General features: G+C 33.9%; 1 protein-coding gene across 5 annotated transcripts in view; it reads right to left on the bottom strand.

Annotated features, from left to right (window-relative positions):
- Positions 1-17,669, bottom strand: part of LOC149773274 (sushi, von Willebrand factor type A, EGF and pentraxin domain-containing protein 1-like) — a 137,777-nt gene that overhangs the window by 63,417 nt on the left and 56,691 nt on the right. For all 5 annotated transcript variants that reach the window (XR_016417394.1, XR_016417395.1, XM_089946498.1 and 2 more), the window contains exons 6-13: positions 10,151-10,261; positions 7,631-7,708; positions 6,132-6,222; positions 5,577-5,671; positions 4,264-4,479; positions 2,727-2,939; positions 1,769-1,860; positions 1,184-1,313 (exon numbers count right to left, since the gene is read on the bottom strand). Coding sequence is in view for 3 of the 5 variants with exons in the window: in XM_089946498.1 (XP_089802624.1) it covers positions 1,184-1,313; positions 1,769-1,860; positions 2,727-2,939; positions 4,264-4,479; positions 5,577-5,671; positions 6,132-6,222; positions 7,631-7,708; positions 10,151-10,261 (1,026 nt within the window). In the remaining 2 variants the exon portion in view is untranslated. The remainder of the gene's footprint in view (positions 1-1,183; positions 1,314-1,768; positions 1,861-2,726; positions 2,940-4,263; positions 4,480-5,576; positions 5,672-6,131; positions 6,223-7,630; positions 7,709-10,150; positions 10,262-17,669) is intronic.

Genomic DNA, 17,669 nt, shown 5'->3' with positions numbered 1-17,669 from the left:
GTTAATTTTGTTTTGTTGAAAGGCTGATCAAACGTTTTTATGTGTTGAAGAGCCTTGAGACATATCATACAGGAGAACTCCTTCAGAATATATGGTTGTTCGATGTCTTTTGGTAGCGAATTCATTTCAGTTGGCACGTCATCTACTGTATTTCGTTCTCTTCTTTTTATGCCATTACCTTTTTTAGATATAAATGACTACAAGCTCCGACCTCAAGGCATTAGTTTTCATTTTTTATTTGAATATCTAATACATAATTAGTGTATTTCTACATGACTAAATCAAAAATTAGATCCTTCTTTGAATGGGTTATTTTTCATACATGTGAACAAATGTAATAAACAGAAAGATCGAATCACTTTCCAATATTGACGTAGAATATTTGGAGGCAAGAATAGTTTGTTTAAATGGTTTCAGTGCATACTTGAATATAAATCAGGTTTGAATTTTATTTTGTTTTAATTTTCAGTAGTATATAAAAACAAAGAACAATTTCATTGAAGAAGACGCCAATTGATTACAATTTGTTATTTATTGAAAGAAATTATATAATCAGTACTAACCTAACAATAGTTCTGATATATTTGTGTGATCGAAATTATCTAAACAGAGTTAATTCATGCGTCGTAAACAAAATCATTCAAAGAATGGACTCATTTTATATTCGATATATCCTTAACATCATGAAACTATTCTCACCAAATTTATATCCAACAATCAGAATATATCAGGACCACATAGTGTAAAGAGTACACTAATACCTATTGACCGTTACGTAGACTTTGTGTCTGATATGAAAAGATATATGTAGTGTACATAATTCCTTTAAATCAGTTGTTTACCAATGCGCATCATCTCTAAAAACAATAATAAAATGCAAAGACTATATGCAATGCAACTACGTTAAGGTATCCCTCGTTTGTAATCCATATGCTTTAGCTGAGAACTTTGGAATGTCAAGCCTGACGTAAGATCTCAAATTTGGGATGTTGCGTCTTTGAGCATGCACTTCAATGACGCGGTTCTTTCTTTCTATACAGTAAAGATCAGCAACCTTAACAATAATAACAACAAACACAGCACAAAGATCAACCCTAGTAAAATTTAAAAAATTGGTTCTCACGGACCTGATTGGTCACAAACAAAAGTAACTACTGTAATCGAAAGAAAAAGCAATACTTACTCGGCTTACATGACGGAACTGCGGCGGTGAATGAACCTTGGTAGCAATTTATGACTGTCGATTCCAAATTAAAGTACATTTCTGTCCTCTCATAATACAATTCATATCCGTCAGCACATGCTAATATAATCTACAATATTACCCATAACTTATATTAAATAATAACTGCCTTGGAATAAATGAAAAACGAAATCATGTGAACAAGTGATATATCATTGTGCCTTTTACAATCCAATATTTATTTTGCCATTAACTGCACCGAGACATTTCTTAACGGCTTCTGTACTTCACGCTTATATTCGATGCCATTTGGATTAATCCTTCAGTTGTTCATACAGATGTTTTAGTGATGTTTCTAATAATTACAATACAATAAAATTATTCATTATACGGTATCAATGCAAATAGTCCATCAATGATAAACAGGCATCATGAGACCATGACACTCCTAAAATGTGTCAAGATACAAGTAGGTGCGGCTTATATACTTCAGCAATTTTTTATAAACATGGAAAAGAGAGAAAAGAACTCAAGAAAGAAAAGAATGTAAAAATGACTAGAATGAAGAAACAGGACACAACTTACATCACTACCCGACTGAATCTTCTCTCCTGCAACAATCTCAATCCCCATCTGTCCAAAATGACCGTTTTCAATTTTTGTAATGCTGCATCTTTCTGTGATTTGAAAGAAAATACAAGTTAATACTGAATATTTTATACAACTTTCTACATTTAACTTGATACACCATACATGGTGCCAATATAAATGGTGGAGAAAGAACCTGGGAAAACATAGGTAAGAACCATCAACCTACGTGAACAAACTAGGAAGGTTTTATAAGCTTGATTGTCCTAGCATTTTCATGGCATGCTTCTGTAAAGTCTGCCACCATTTATTAAATTAGACATGAGTGTGAAATATATTATCCCTGTGTAATAAAATGTATGTATTCTTTTAGGGTACTACCTCAATATATTTACAGAAACAACACGTTGCAACTGATCTCTCTCTCTCTCTCTCTCTCTCTCTCTCTCTCTATATATATATATATATATATATATATATATATTTGTCACTGTGTGTGGTTTGTGTGTATGTGTGTGAGACGTAGTGTTTGATACACCACATTCTTGGAATATATTTGCAGGAAATGTATTCACAATCATTGCCGAAATGTTGTTTTGTGCTCCTTTTTCCTACAGTACAAAGATACCGTTATAATGGGTGTATAAAACAATGTGTCATTCTTACAGACATACCGCACAGAAATATAAGTGAGCTGCATTTTTCCTAATACAAATGGCACGTTATCTTTCTACTTTTTTGAATTTCTGAATTATTTGTGGATCTTTTTATTTTGTGTCGTAGGTTGAAGATCCATTAGATTGTTTATGTTTCATTTTCCTCAATTAGTATTTTTATATAGTTATTTTGCTAAAACTGCATTCATTTCATTGATCGATTGTTATATATTTTGTCTCAATAAGAAGCAACTAAATCCAAATGTTTTAACAGCACAATCTAGGTCACACCTACTTACTGTCCTTGCAGTCGAGTGTTCCAGGCTCCAAGGTACCATTGTTGCATTTCACAGATACCTGCTCTCTGTCAAGATATGCAGATGAAAGAACAAGTTCCTTACGATCAGGACATCTGGCTTCCATCAGGGTTCCGCTATGAATATATTTGTTTATCACGTTTTCTCCTCCGATGAAATACACCAGATTAACTGGCTTTTCTATCGAGCATCGCCCTACAATTTTAAAGAAAATTCTTTTTATTGCTGCTGTGTTACTGTGTAACATAAGTTGTGTCATAGGTTATGACTCTTTGGTAAGAATAAAGCATCAGAAAGAAGAAATGCCAGCACCTTTTGAAAACATTCAATAAAATTAATTGTCATGGTGATATACATGTAAATGTAAGAAAAACTTATTGCATTATGATAGGAATCCATAATAAACCTAACCAGTTCCATTCATATCCAAATTAATGTAATGTTTCGAATGAATTTCTGGTCCTAGAATGCACCAATAATGATGGCATTATCTAGAATTTCGATGAAAAATTCAAAATAGTCCCAGAATAAGGTTTTCGTTCAATGAGCACTTTGAAATTCCAATGCAAAGTGCAAACATATCTTTCTTCTCAAATTATCTAAACACAGTATTAATCATATATGTTTAATGATTGCAACATATGAAATAAGAACAGGAGGTATGATCGAATCAATAATAGGAAAGAATTAACAACTCAGTTCCCACCTTACGTACAATTTGAAGAGTCAATTACGACTATATGTTGCAATATATCCCACGTGACAGATCTCACTACTCATTCTTATATTTTGAATTGTCAAAGGTCAATGATTTAATTCCTCTAATAACCTACCTGCCAATGAGAAACTGTTCCAAAGTTGTAAACATATATTATTATTATTATTTGAAATATGAAAAAATGTTTATGCAGCCCTTGTAATCTACAGTCGTAATATCGTCTAAATGTCTTAGAATAGCATAGCCTATTCAAATATCTATCTAATGTCTTAAGTACAGGTGATCGTTAAAATTTACTGTCATAAATTACATAAAATAGAAACACAATCTTTCGCAAGAGTTATATAATATAGCTATACATAACACATATGTATTTAATTTGTACCTTTTACGAGATATGTTTTATTTTTATTCCCAAGAGATTTCAGCGCCTTTTGTTAGAAGACGATTTTTGAAGTAAAACGTTACATTTTCATTTTGAATATATATTGCCAAATTATCTGCAACATATACACTGACCACAACTTGCATTGCTTCTTTAAACAATTAGTTCATGTTCACTGCACAGCTTTGCTGATGTTTTTTATTACTGTATCCATAACCTCGTTTGTATTCACATAGTTATATATAGCAAATATCACTTTGGATTAATGAATTTGTCACTGACGTTTCATTTGATAAATTAAAATATATTCTTCTCATCTCCAATCTTTTTGAAGGTAATTCATTTCATTTGGCAAAGCCTTCTAACACATTTGTTTCTTCGCTTATAAATGCGTAATATACATAAATTAGGCTTACGTGGTTTGCACTCGGGTGAGCCTGGAAGTAATGCTCCATTAACACATTTCAATAGTCCGTTAGTTTCATAGCCACCTGCAAACTTTTCATACCCACTATTGCATGTAAAGATTAGATTAGTGTTGTCAGGGACGTAGGTATCTTCAGTTATTTGCCTTCCCATCCTGTCATTTATTATGACTGATCCGTCCGAAACAGCAGAAACTTTGCAAGTCTCTACAAACAGGAATGGGTATAATTAGCAATTTCTCCTTAGCCATGCTCCATCGTGCTCATCAATCCAATGCAGATTTTACACTTTTACTTTAGTGATAACGTTAATTTTAATATATTACCATTATCTGATTAAAATTAGCTGTAAAGGACCGATCAGCACAGTACAGTCTTATCTTTCATCAGTTACGTAACCCGCATCATAAAGTTCAAACCAATTATCACATCAGAAGATAAACTATGTGCTGTAATGGAAGTAGGTGTCGTTAGTTAATTACTCTCCCCACCTGCAAATAACTGTTTTTAGTGTTCCGGTGGATAAAGAAAGATATATAATTAGCCTATGCTCGTTAGTTAAATGTCCATCAGCTTCCTACAAGCAAATCTTGACATATATTAACTAAAAACTGACTCTACCTGCCAAAAAGCAAACGAGCTTACCACATTTGAACACACTAATTATAAACGTATGGGAAATACAGCTAGGCATAGCCGGTAAAATTTAGGACAAATCCTTCTCTTACCATAAGCTATATAACCTTTCAAATAATGCATGGACAACCTAAATGAGATTCGTGTCAACGAATATTTTCAAGGTATGAAACGAACGCAAAATTGAGGCACAAACTATCTTACAAGTTCTATATTATTTTCATTGAATAAAGTACTGTCTTGTATGAGGCATGATTTACAGGTGAACGTCAAACGTGAAGTTTGATATATATATATATATATATATATATATATATATATATATATATATATATATATATATATATATATACATATTAGATAGATGGAGAGAGAGAAAGAGAAAGAGAGACAGAGAAAGACACTAATACTCACGTACTCTATGTAAACAATACTTAAAACGAATCTTCAATTACCATCCATATGGATACAAAAACAGATCTATGCATAGTTTTGTTTTTTCAAACAATTATAAGTTTGTATTACTACTGTAAGTGTTAAATGTATATTCTTTTGGAAGTCAACCTATTCTAGAGACAAATGAATCGTAGATTCATACATTAAACAATTTGAAATCGTATTATTCCTAATTTTTCGCAATGTTATTTGATTATTCGTAAATATCTTACTGATACATTGAGGTTTTGGCCTTGACCAGTGTCCATGTTCAGTGCATATAGCAAACTTTGAAGTGATAGGCTCCATTATGTGATGATCATCACAGCTGGAAACAGAAGAATTTAAATGTTATGATCAACGTGAAGTATTCGATAGATAAAATAAGAAATAGTTAAAAGGAGACAATAATATTTCACAGCATTAATGTATATTCGATCAATGATATTGGTTTCTAAAACGTGTATGCCCTATTAGAAATATTATAGCAGTTCCTACTGCAATGACGCCAGTAATCAAAAGGTTATAACCCCAAATGTTACTTTCCAAAGCCATTGTAATGTTGTTAATAACACAGGAACACTGTTTAAGGGAAGGCATGTACATCCATCTTTGCAACATCACAAAATAGCTTTTGAATGATATTTTTCTTCTATCTTTGTGTTCTCTATAATGACGAAAAGATATTGATTAAAAATATTCAAAAACAAATCGTGTCGAATATTGAACTATACGTTGCCAAGCATCCTGATAAGCTAGATAGTGAGAAAATGTAATTAATTACTAACATGTACTCGATCTGGGATCCGAACTTCTCAGAGTCGTCAGTGAGATGAACTTTACCATACTCAGGAGATGACGGTTTATCACACATGATCTCTGAAATATAATACACACTATATATTTTATGAGCACGTCACGATAAAACCTTGTATGTTACATATACATCACAAATAAATTAGTTACCCACTTAACTGGTTTCTCAGTATTTACGTATATTGCAGATTTGATGTTTTTCTGTTCCATTGCATGTCATGTATAGATCATGGCTGATGCATGCAGTTCTGATAAAAGATTGTCAATCGAAAGGATGACAAAGGCAAAATTTGATGAAATATTAACATCTTCGGAAAACAAAGGACAACCCCTTTCAATCCAGGCTTCTATAGTCTCATTCAAATGCAAAGTCTTTGGCGTACAATATGTTGAAGAAACAAAGAATAGAATAGATCCCTATAAATAACGTCTTCGATTGAAGCCAGATAGTGGTACATTATTTTGTATTCCCCGACAACCTCTTTCGCTAGCAATCTTCAGCGACGTTAATTTTCTCAGATATCTTAGAACAGGAATACAGATGAGAAACACTTTGTACTTACATTTCAGACAGTCATAACTTGAACTAGGATATACACATTTAAGTATTAGAATAAGAATAAAATTTCATGGCAACGAAAATATTGTTTCCTTATAACTACCTTTCTTGTATTTGTCCATACCAGTAGGTTTCTTCGCATACATGCAAAATATATATCAAACACCTTCTGGGGAAATATGAAAATATTTCATCTGAACGTCCACTACACAATGGAGTCAATACTGATGGTACTTTAAATTGCATTATGGGGTGCATTCTCATTTAATATATTTACATATACTTTCACTGGATGGTCAACAGATCAATATAATGTCAAACTCAAATCGCTTTTATTTTGCCCGAAAAACATTGAGACTTTTTCACGTTATTGTAACCAATATACACTAGAAACTAAGATCCAATAGTTTATCGTTGCAAGTCCGTAAGTGAAATCAATTTGAATTGTCACTCCGAGTTTCAACGTTATCTCTTTGGATTTTTTATTTCGATCTTATTTGTGATTCCTTCAAAAGCAACTTGGGAAAGATATTTTAAATGCTTAAATTATGTTGCTTTTCTTAAATCTTAAATTTAATGGGAATCTTTTTACCGGACTAATATATCTAGATAAACTATTTTACATTTCCAAGACAGCAATATGATAATATACCTATAGATAAGTATTACTTGTGCACAATTGTTATACTAAGCCAGGCAGACATTACAAAGGTATGAAACTGTAGCTGCTAACATTTAGTCAGTTTATTTGTTCAAACAAATTGCAATGCGTACATGTAACATTCTATAATTCACTAGTTCTTAGTGTTAGAATATGCAAAAAGACACCTTCATAGCATCATTACATAGACGGCAGATTTGTGTTTTGGTCCCATTGGATGTGGAAATATTCGGCAAGTAATGTTTATTTACCTTCACATTTTGTATCGTTTCCTGACCACGTGCGGTCTGCCTGGCACTTTCGAAATTGTGGCCCGACCATCCTATATCCTGTCAGTAAACAGTAAGATGAGCGAGTGAATCATTTGAATAAAACTAACGAAGATTATCGCATTACATCACACGCTTAGCAAGCACATGCCATGCCAGCTCAATATTAGGACACTGTGTAGCACAAGGTAGACAAGCATGGTCTGAAAGGTGCGAATGTATTAACTACTTACAGTAGATCATTTGTCAGCGCTTAGTTGAACCATACAGCCTTATAATATGGCCTGTAAAGTCCTCTGTCTCATTTCAAATGATCTTCAGTGACTTAGGTAAATATTCACAGTTCTGCCCGACAGGATTCCCAATAGATCAACATAACTGAAACGTGTAGAGCAATTTCCTAATTATTATTGTAATGCTCGGGTTCGTCAGCTGAAAAAGTAGCTTGCCAACTTGATGAATAACTTCAACGACAACACAATTTTCGAAGGAAACACAAATTTAAAATATATTTATGTGTGCAGATACGATTTCTAAACAGAGAACCAAGAATATTTTGCTTTAAAAGACATAAAGGCTTCCCCAAATTATTATTATTTAAATTATTTGTTTCATCACTTTTAAAACAAATTTCCTACCAGATGTTGTTATGCATGCCGGCATGAATATAATTCGAATGGAGTTTGATATGGAAAACTGAGACTAAGTGAAATATCGTTTACAGTTTAATCACCAGGCTCTTCATTAGATTTTGTTCAGGATATGCAACGTTAGAAAACATTCGGTCAGGATACAGTATTTAGAGTATAGCTTGCGTTGCATCATGTACAGAAACTTCTGTTTCTTTATACAGTATAGTACACATTTAAATTTTTTATTCGCTGTTGTCTTCCAGTATTAAATTTGATCGTACGTCCTTTCCACAAATACTCTAGTGATTTCACTTAGACGAGAATTAAGATTTCAGCAATGTCGCTTTCTTGTATTCAAATATGAAACGTCTGCGGCATTAACGTAGGAGATCGTGGGTGGTTCGAACCCAGGCCCATTCATACCAATGACTTATAAAAAATGGTACTAACAGCTGCTTCTCTTGGAGCTCGGCATTAAGAGGTGTGTGTAAATACTGGTTTGCCTGGTGTCTTGATAATGTGACCGGGTGGGACACGAATCTTCATATGTGAGTCATGATACCCTCGTCCTAGACATCACTATAAACTGCCCTACTGCAAATGACGTAGTAATATGACTTGAAAATTGTTAAGGTGTGCTAAACCACAACAGTTAATTAAAAAGAGGTATTGGTCAATCAGGATGTTGGATACGAGCCAAATCAGCGATACTAGTTTTCTTTAGCAAGAACCAGATACATATCTCTAGCAGCGTGATGTTCTGTGTTCATCCAGCTTTTATCAGATTTCAGTAATATGCATAGACGAAGGTCTAGGAAGACTAAAGCGAAACAAGTTCTAGAAAGGTGAGTAGATAGCCAGTCTTACGCCATTTGTATCAAAACCAATTCTTCATTTCGGTACTTGTTTCAAAGCTTGTATCAGTCTTGATTTGTGCTTTTGTTATCAGTTGTACAGTATTTGCAGGTCACAAACGTAATAGCACCCACCTACGTATTTTAGTTTACCGTTACAGACTGTGTACCTTATTTAGAAGCACACAATACCAATGATTCAGATAAATTATCTGGAGACGATGGGCAAATCGAACTTACAATAGTAGTACATTTTGAATTCATCAGATAAACTAGTCTTTTGATAAACACTTCGCAATTATCATTCTCATAGTCGCAGGGGCGGATATTTGGATAGATACTTAGGTAATATCCAAGTAAATATATTTGTCACAGCCATGTTGGAGAACCAACTGATTAGTGAGAAGGTAAACTATGAAGTTGCCATAGCTACAGTAGTAACGGAGAGTACATAACATATATCGGTGGATATATATTTATAGATATATATTTGGGTAATCCCAATGTTACTGCTCTTGTCACAGTTGTAACTGGGGGTGCACTGATAGGTATTAAGGTTCAATTTGTGTAATTAACTTTATCTTGATCATTGCTCTTTTGGATGTAATTGTATGAAAGTATCATGGATATGCTCGTAGCGGTAGGCATTTTAAAATAAGAAGAGATAATGCAATCATGCTTGTCATAGCTGTAGCAGGGAGCAATTTAATTGGTGTTTAAGTAAACATTCCACTTTTCATATTTTTAACAAGAGTACGATGAGAGTTTCTGAGGTAAATTTAATGCAGTTACCTTTGTCATATATGTAGCGGAGAATATTCTAAATAAATTCGATGAAATTTTTATGCAATTACCATAGTATAAGTCCGAACCAAAAACAATTTGATAGGTACTGGAGAAAATTGTATACAATTACATATATAAACCGTTATATATATATATATATATATATATATATATATATATATATATATATATATATATATATATATATATAGTAAGCGTAATGAATGTACCCTTGTCACAGTGATAACGGATTGTACTTTGATAGATATTGAGGACACCGTTGTACGCCTCTTGAACCAGACGTCCGTGGAAGGGCTGCTTCGGTGATGGACAGGATATGGCTGAAATAGAGAAAAAAATTACACAACTCCTATTTTTCGTACCGTTCACAAACATTTGATAATTATTTTAAAATTGGTTTCCTTAACAAATAACTGCAAAATATTTTTTCATGAACTCTATGTATGGTAAATATGTATCACTTCCATAAATAGCACGTAATTGAGACCTGATTTTAAACTTTTGTAAAGTTGATGTATGTTCACATTCTAGTTAAATCGATATCAAACACTATCGTGTTAATGTTAACATATTAATATTATCTTGTTAATGTGTTAGTTAACTTTATGACCAATTCCTTATCTTATTTCCGACCTTGATGATTCCAACGCTTTGTCTTCGTATGAACATTTCACTTATACAGTCGGTTAGACATTTCCAGTGTTGGCCGTATTAAACCAGTTAAACTGTATTGTCTACAAAACGTTGGAAGACAATGCAACTTTATATCGGGTATCGTCCACATCACACATTTTGTATTGATCTCGGTGTGGCTCTGGAGTGAGTCAATCAGTGTGTGTCGTACATTTATAATTGGCTATATATCTTTTTTTTGGGAAGATTTAATTTTATCTTTTACCATTCTTTCACCATACTTAAATTCTCGTTTTTTTCTTTTGAAGGTTTATCATGACATGCTCGTGCTCGTAAACATTTATATTGCTGCATAACAGTTTCACACCTTTTCGTCCATTAAGGTACATGAGAGATTACCAATCCAAAGGACATCTGGGACAGATGAAAAGGATGACATCCCATTTCCAGATGGTCACTACGTTTGCAACATCACAGAGTTTTGTGATTTTCAACCAACGGTTTAGAATTGGATGCGAAAATAAACAGACGAACAGACGAACAGATGGACCGATTAATGGTCGAACAGAATAAGATTAGTACACAATTTACAAGCTAGCCTTTAAAAAAGCATCTGGATAAATGGCGTGTAAATGTTCTACTAAAATTATGGTCTTGATCTACTGGATGCAAGAAATCACGTCAATTACGGATTGCTAAAGTTTAATAGTGCGCCCCATTTCCTTCAAAATTGTAAAAAGAATGCATATATTAAAATATATGATATATATCTTGCGAGATGTCAAGTTTTCATAAGTACAAAAAGCATAAACTAACTCTTACGTACACACACAACTAATGTTTTGGAAGAGACCTTGTCCTTAAAACAAAACTGATACATATTCTAGGTGAATAGACACCAAACAATTTGTCTGAATATTGCATTTGACTTCACCAAATTATGTAAAGACTTAAACAGAAACAATATAGACTAAGTCTGGCATTTATTCAAATAATATAAAAGCAATGAAAATGAAAAGTAGTGTAGCAGTAAACGAATTGCATACTTTGGCTCGACCATTTTTGTTACTTTAATGTTTATGTGCAAAATGTTTCAAATTCCTCAGATTTTGTTCAATCGCCATCAGCTTATAAAGTAAAACAAAGAAAGCACAACCAGGGTTGAAATGGATTTTCAATTACCACCAACTAGACTGGTTTATCATATAATACTCTCTGTATGCATGCATTCTAATTTATAGATATGGAATGGGGCACAAGCATGATCAAATTTAAACTAAATTTAGATTGCCTCTTCCGGAATATGTCTTGTGTACCATGACAAATAATAGAAGCCATATATGTAACGTTCCATATTAATTTCAATATGTCTTGATTTCCATCAAAGGATTTTGGATTGAATGTGCATTCAGACGAGATGTAAGTAACTGACCAACATACGAAAGTGCCTGTTATTGTACAAATGTCTATATCCGCGACTACATCCCATCTTTTATGTGAAGATGTGCCCTTAATTGAGATGATAAGGCGGTTGTTGCTTGCAGGCAATAGGATAGGTTTCGTTTCTAAGTAGGGAACGAATTAAAAGTTATGTAACCTGTATGATAATATTCTTCTGCCATATATACCTTAATTTCATATACTCACGCATCCATTTATAACATCCAAGGAGAACACTTTCCGCTCTTTGTGGCGTATATATGTAACTTCTTTGTAACTTATACGCGATTAAATTAATGTCAGAACAATACGAAGTGACACTGCATTATGATGAGTTTATTGAGGACTAGCCATACAAGATTGTATTCTAAAAACTAATACTTTTACCTATGACTAGATTCCATTTATCATTTGAGGATGAGCGCTTGGTCAAAAAGCTATGCAGGTTGGTATGTGCACGCAAGGTCGTTTGATTATTATCATCATATTGGACCTCAAGGAGTGAACACAGAAACAAATACAATATGACCAATTCAATCCTAAAATAATCCTCCCGAAATCGCTATTCAACATTCCTGTAGCCTCCTCAGATGTCAGACCTTACCATCAGTTCAATAGCTGATGTCTAGCATAGTGTTACAGTCACAGAAGGCAAGAAGCGTCGTAGAGAACACTTTGCTGACAAGGGCTCGAGATAGCAGGCAACCTCGTTTGGCCCTATTGATAACTGGAATAGTTTAGATGACTCGCCCTCGTCTACCTCGTAATCAAGCTTACTTTGGTGGAATAGTTGAACCACGTTCATAAAGGGGTAGGTCCTACAAGAATTCGTTATTTTATTAATAAGACATCATGGCTAGAAATGTGTCTACTTTCAAAACACCTAAAATTGCAAACTAATTTTAACAATTTAAAGAAAATAATATATTGCAGTGTTATGAATATACTTTGTTATGAACATACTCTATTTATAATGTAACGAAAATAGTTTTCATCGGGAGGACATAAATGTTAGGACATAATTCATCTTACCCTATAGGAACACAACACACGAAAACAACCTCCCACTAACAATTTGCCTATTACACTCGTAACGTTTGGTAGTGTTACAGACGTAAAGTGAAGGCCACTAATAGCAAACTTCACTACATCATAAGGCAGCAGTTAAAGTCTACATCGAAGCTTTGTTTTCATTTTAGATTTATTTGTATAAAAAGTTTTATTTTGTTTTTCAGTGACGTAAATTTTTTTTTTCATTATTTTTTCTGTCGTTCTTTCATGTATCTTGTATTCAAAATCTGAATTTGTTTAAAAATAACATTGAAAGCAATATGTTGTAAATACTGATATTTAACTGGTTAGAAAAACTTACAGAATTATGACGTAAATCCAAAATATTACTGGTAAATTTGTATGAAAGTCCAAAATAATGAAACGTTAAATATAAATTTCAAAATTGGAAAAGTTCTGGTCTGCCAAGAATCATGACTTATCACGATAGTGTCTTCCAGAACCCCTTCCAATAATTCACAACATTTCCAGAATATTATAGCTCAAACGATGAAAGCTTTCTGTGTCCACTGAACAGTCCGAACATATGTAATTCCTCTCGAATATTATTTTGTACAATCTATAATACGTCTACAGACTTACAACAGGAATGCAAAAATGATGATGGCTCCAAAATAATAATGAATACGATTGCTGACTTCGTCCATATACCTTCTACTACGACTATATTTCACAACATACCCTCAGTGACAGATATTACTACTCAATTTATCTTGAACTTTCATGTCACCTAAGCCCAACCAATAGGACAGTAATTAATTCTTCTTGAAACGTTCAAACCGCATCAATCTATAAGAACGTAACCCAAACACGTAATTAAGTCTTATTATTACGATTATTGATAGTAAATGTCAGCACATAAGCAAGCATTTATTTTTAGATCCTATTTAATTTAACGTTCTTAACAGACTATATGTAACAATCAAGTTCAGTAATGTTTATCATTCCGCTGTTTCCTGACGCTAATTAGCATACAATATTTTGGTCATTGTCATTCTGGTATGTGTGTGTGTGTGTGTGTGTGTGTGCAGATGTGTGTGTATGTCTGTGTGTGTGCGTGTTTGAGAGAGAGAGAAAGAGAGAGCGAAGCAAATAAGATTCCCTATATTAACAAAAACGAAACTGGAGGGGAGGTAGCCGATTTGGAGTTTATCTTTTGCATCGCTGGTGTTGTTCATTTGCCGGAAGTTTAACGCTATAACCCAGTCTTCATGTATGGTACAACTAAAATGTATACGATTGATGTATATATGATCGTCAAAATTGGTAGAGGATATAGATGCTCCATTCTGTCAAATCACGAAATAAACAAAAACTTAGATTGTGGGTGAAATAGTCTCCTTATTTAAGGGTAAACAGTCACTCTTTAAAAGGTCTCGATGGCTCTGGAATCTTTGTGCGAGCGCTTAGCTGGATACATGCACGCGGAAATGTAAATAAATTCTTCTTGTCCATGTATTCCAAATGGATGCATATATAAAACATTTTGGACATTTTCCACACCATAAATATTTTCGATTTTCAAGTTTAATTGTGCATTCTTAAAGTGATATAGAAGTGGTGTACCACTTTATAAAGTTTGGTTAAAGTGGTGTAACACTTTTCAAAATGTTATGTTTATATGCTTACAAATATTACCATGTCAACTTAAAACTCTTTGACATATGACCTAATTTATGAGACGTACAAGGGTTCATGCATAAAAGCTTCATGAAGATAAAATGCCGTGGTGTATAACTGAATTTTTATAATGCATCATCTTTAATTTCCAAGTCATTTAATATAAAATTTCAAATTTCCGTGGAAATAAATGCAATAATATGGAACGATTTTCTTTAAAGGAAAAAAGGAGAGATATCTAGAGCAGTTGCTTGATTGTATAAACCACTGAGTAACCTGGAGATTAAGGCATACATACTATGCATTAACACAAATGACCAGATAATGTAGAAGTTCGTATTAGATATGCCACAGTAATGATGTTGGTGACATGATCATATAGATAGGGGAGCATTGCGCACTGGAACAAATACACTTCAGTGAATCTGTCTTACTGTAATTGTGTTTATTCGTACCATTCAGTCTGGAGACCCATCTGATATGTAATAAGAAACCAATGCCAGTTCATTAATTTTCTTGACAACAAAGGTATCAAAGCTAATATCTTCGGATGGCGAAGTAATACAACTGTATTATATATGCTAAACGAGTACCTGACACGCTGTAGAGTTTGCTCTATTTTATTAGAAATATATCAAAATTTAGGATCAATGACCATCAAATGGAACATTTCTTTTCCAATTATTAATACTATTTTGAACAAGATTTTTTTCTCCATATAAAGTATCAAGATTCGGATATTATTAATATAGAAACAGTATTTACTACAATTTTCGTGAAACAAATGATCAGCAAATCCATAACTTATCATTACCGGAGCGCTTCTAGCAAGAATTCGACTGACATTCAGCGCTAAACATACGTGCACGAAGCCTTTTAAACGAAAACGAAATTAGCTGTCAAACGTAAGCAACCTAATGGAACTATATACATCAATTATATATTGTTGCAAAAGAAACAATCGAGTTTTATAAGTGGCATCATTAAAGGTTATACACAATGCATTCACATAATCGAGCTTCTTGTGATGTGGACCTCTTCTGCTCCAGGTGTTTTGCCATGAGAAAAGCTGGTAATTTGCTTTCTCTGTTTCATTCTACATTTAATGATCAACACGACATATATTTATCTGCGCTTCGAGCATTAGTGCAAATGAGTCAGCATTGATAGATGACTGTTGACTGAGAATGCTGCTGAAGTGTTCGATTCAGCTTTGTATTATCTTTCTTTGTCGTGGAGCAGATTAATGTCATCGGCACTCTGTATCTGATGACCGCCACCGAGGTTTCGTTTGAAAGCATCATAAAAAATATCTATTTCATTCATGCATATACATTACTTAATCGTATCCACCTTGTTTCTTAGCCACGAATCTTGCAACGCTCTGTCTTATTAGACGATTAAATGCTGTCTTCTAAACCTGTCATTTAGAGCATACGTTTCTAGTTCAATAACCTCCGTATAGCAGATTTGTTATCATCAAACCAGTCTTGAATGGTGGTAATGAGGTGTTTGGGTGCAGCCGGGTCCTACGAGTCCTAGAAGAATTCCCAGTTCATCAGACATTCTCAGAGTGTACATAAATTGTTTCTTGTTGGCTGCACAATCTTTCTGGTAACTGCACAACTTTATTTCCAAAGAGAGGGAGCCTAGTTTGCATTATTCTGTCACTCATGACCTTTCTTGTGGGGAGGAGGGTGTGAAATTACTGACTATTTGAGATTTATAGCCAAATGCAACACTAGCTTCACGTCGCCCATCTTTGCTTAGTCTCAACGGAAGGAATGAAGCTGACTCTCACTTCGATGAGTTGTCTTCCCTCAGCTAGACATTAGCTGGAAGTGTACTATGTCTAGATGTAAAACTATAGCTCTCCTTCCCCTTGGTATATCTGTTGACACACTGTCCATTAGTGTCTGCTTTTTGACCAATGATGTCGGATTCCCGTCAGAATCGGTACGATGATTAGGATTATGGTGAAGCAAGTAATGTTAATGGCAACTATTTTTAGTCACTTGTTCATGATAAAGGGGTACGTAATGTGCTCCTAATAGAGCCGATTAGCCTCTCTAGTTTCACTGCTCTTCGGTCCAGTGCAACGCGACCCAATGACCTGAACCGCCTTTGGTCGGATCTGCAGATACAGCTTCCAATTTATCAACACTTTAGTCTTTATCGATCGTGGGGGAGAGAGACAATTCATGACTTGCCCGTGAGATAGATTTGAGTGACGGAAGGCTGCGCATGGTCACTCTTACTCTTTTGTCAAAGACTGTATGTATCCAGTAGCATGATAATGTGGAGACTTATATAGATTAGTCAGGACGCAGTTGACGGCCATCAGGTCCTACTACAATCGAGTTTATACCCTGTGCTGTGCAGACTCTTCAGCGGGATGAGGAAGCATGTCTTTTCTTCCATCCAATACCAAGAGAGGACATTTATAAGGTAGACAGGCACAGCTTTCAAATCTGGGTCTAAAATCGCTTGCAGTGACATTTTTGGTTAGTTACGGCAGAGGAAGTAACCTATCCGAACCAACAATGTTGGATAGAGGTGTTACCTAATGCACAGAACAAACATAACAATAGAAAAGAACAATGTCATGGTCTAAAATTCGAAGGAACAAGGTGAAAACAGAAAATATACTCTGACAAAATGAATGTTCTTAAAAAACCGTTTTGTTTTAAATCTCATGTTGTTGGATTTTCAATAATAGTGTTGCTGATCGCCATACGTTATGTTGTGGGATAATTTCTTTGTGTATGAATTACTTGATTCTTGAACTTAAGTATAGAAATGTTCAATTAATTTAGCAAATTTATAGGTAAATATCATATGTATTTTGAGTGGATATTTCAAAGAAAGTTACGTTCTTTTCCAAAACTAGATATTATTATAATTATTGTATTCATTCACTTCGAGCTCGCAAATTGCAATTTCATAAGCGTTTCAGGAACAACA

Source organism: Sinohyriopsis cumingii, unplaced genomic scaffold (genome assembly GCF_028554795.1).
Source record: "Sinohyriopsis cumingii isolate HCF-2022 unplaced genomic scaffold, ASM2855479v2 utg000695l, whole genome shotgun sequence".
Lineage (NCBI taxonomy): Eukaryota > Metazoa > Mollusca > Bivalvia > Unionida > Unionidae > Sinohyriopsis > Sinohyriopsis cumingii.
This window is presented reverse-complemented; position numbering and strand designations above follow the sequence as displayed.